This window comes from Phalaenopsis equestris, unplaced genomic scaffold (assembly GCF_001263595.1).
Source record: "Phalaenopsis equestris unplaced genomic scaffold, ASM126359v1 Scaffold204355, whole genome shotgun sequence".
Taxonomy (NCBI): domain Eukaryota; kingdom Viridiplantae; phylum Streptophyta; class Magnoliopsida; order Asparagales; family Orchidaceae; genus Phalaenopsis; species Phalaenopsis equestris.
Genome location: NW_018223917.1, coordinates 1 through 2,522, shown reverse-complemented (window position 1 = coordinate 2,522; position 2,522 = coordinate 1). Strand labels below are relative to the sequence as shown.

The following is a 2,522-nucleotide window of genomic DNA, read 5'->3' as shown; positions in this document are numbered from 1 at the left end:
CCCGCCGCCAGTCTAAAGGCTCGTAGTAGTTGTCATTACCCGCGGCGGCGGTGGCTGAATCTTGCCAACGGAGGGTGGTGGTGGAGGGGGAGGTGAAGAGGGTGGGAGTGGTGGAGAGGTGCTGGAGATGGATGGCAAGGCAGTTTGTGTGCTTGCCTTCAAGGTGGAGACGCATTCCGGTGACTGGTTGGGAGTGGGAGATGATGACAGGGGTGGTGTTGATGCGGAGCTTGGGGCCAATCAGAGCTAGTTGAAGGGAGGAGGAGGATTTGGAGCGGTTGGAGCTGGGGCCGAGTGGGTGGTCGTTGAGGAGCGGAGCCCAGGATCTGTGGGATTGAAACTCTAGGAAGTGTTGAAGCTCGGATAATGGAGGTTTATCTGGTAATAATTAAGAATGGAGAAGGTTTTAGTGTGCAGCTTATATTGATGGAAGTATGGAAGGGAGTGTTTTTAATACTTTAGGGGCATAACGGCATTTGCATACATTCACATAATTTCTATATAGTTTCATATGTAAGACCTTGTAAATATTCATATTTACATTCATACCATACAACTCTTATGAAATACATTTTTTTCATGAATAGTTTTATGACACCAATGTGTTGTGTAAGTCTAAATATGAATTTTTTAGGCGTTAGATATTTATATAAGTAAGAGTTGTGTGGTATGTATGTATATAAATTTCCCTAATACTTATTTAGGGCATTTACGTACTACCACCTTATTCCTATGGATTTACATATCTAACACCTAAACTTTGTTTTTTACATCTATATCACCTAAACTTTCATATCACATAAGAAAATATCACCTGAACAACTTAGAAAAAAAGTAAAATACATTTTATGCAAATGAAAGGTGGTATACATGTAAAAATTGAAGTATAGGAGTTGAGTGGTATGTATGTAAAACTTCCTACTTGTTAATGGGAAAACAAAAGATCTAGCATGAAGAGAGTAATGTTCCACTGGACTCAATTCGTTTACAATTTTAATAATTTCTTAAATTTTAGTTTAATATTCCATAGGGGCATTTACATACTTGCCACCCAATTCCTATGCATTTACATATTTAACACCTACACTATGCTTTGTACATCATGCCACCGAAATCTTTCATATATCATATCTGCCACCCAATTCCTATGCATTTACATATTTAACACTTACACTATGCTTTGTACATCATGCCACCACCGAAATCTTTCATATATCATATCAAAAATACCACATTTTTAACTTTTAAAATGTAAAGTACACATTTTTATACATATGAAAAGGTGGTATACATGTAAAGAATGAAATTCAGTTGTTAGATATGTAAATAAATAGGAATTGAGTGGTATGTATGTGAATCTTCCTATTTCATAATGAGAAAACAAAAGAACTAATATGTTCAACTTGACTCGATTCATTTATAATCTTAAAATTTCTTTAATGTTTGGGTTTCAATATTCCTTGCTTTTATTCTTAGAAGGATTATACATACATCGGAGGTATAAATTGATGGCATGGGCCAAGAAGCCAGCGCCAGCCACGCCCTTCATGAGTGAGGTTATGGGCACAAAAGTGAAGTTGATGATGTCCGGCATGGAAGGCACGGTGAGAAGCCATTCATAGTGGCTGCTTGCTGAAGTATCTCCTCCTCTTCTCGAGCAGACAACTGTTAAGCCCTGAAACATGCAGAGAAAATGAAGACCAAAATCGGAGGTGTAAGCCCTGAAACATACACTTAACATTTGCATTTCAGTTTTTTTCATTTTCAATTTTTTGTCTTTCATTCATAACCTTTGTTTTTACCCGATTATTCTGTTTTATCTGATAATTTAGATTCATTTTTGTTACTATATGATAGCTTTCAGTGAGATCTGCCTGAGTCATTTATTTAAAACTCTATTTAATTGTTCATTTATTTATTTTGATTCAGACAAGTATGGGAAAACTCACATTTTTGCATGAAACATTGGTGAAGCCATCCATCATCAGTGGCTGCAGGTCAAATACATTGAAAGCCTCCGAAATCTGCAAAAGCCCAAAACATCCATTTTGATTGTTAATTTAAAGAGCACTTCCCCAAATCCTTCAACTTTTCAATTATAATCAACGCTGCAACTAAATATTAGCCGTTGCTCACTTTTTAAAATTAAATAACTACTGAGCCACACTACAACTTCAGTAATTCAATCTTCTATCTGCATCTTAATTCAAATGCAAAAATAAAAAATGTTTTAAGTGAATTGAATTACCTTGGGCTTGTTGTAGTCCTTGGACCTGTAGTGAAGAGGAGGGAGAGCACAGGTGCCTGTGAAGAGCTGATCTCCAAGCTGGCCCAAATTCTGCTTCAGCTCAGAAGAAGACAAATCAGAAGACTGATCCTGCCTCACATAAACCACATCCTGCCCTCCCACACTCAATCCCACTATTATATGAGTTCCATAATTCTCAATAAACCTGCATCATACATTCAAATATATACATTTTTATTACATTCTTAAGATGAACTTTCAACTATATATATAT

The 2,522-nt window shown here is 36.6% G+C and overlaps 1 protein-coding gene across 1 annotated transcript; it reads right to left on the bottom strand.

Moving 5' to 3' along the window:
- Positions 1–4: 4 nt before the first annotated feature.
- LOC110036254 (MACPF domain-containing protein At1g14780-like) lies at positions 5–2,453 on the bottom strand (the record flags this gene model as incomplete). The annotated part of the gene is made up of 4 exons (XM_020740658.1): positions 5–378; positions 1,492–1,675; positions 1,950–2,024; positions 2,249–2,453. Coding segments are annotated over 4 exons (838 nt in total), but the record flags the coding sequence as incomplete, so codon positions are not given.
- Between the last annotated feature and the right edge of the window lie 69 nt (positions 2,454–2,522).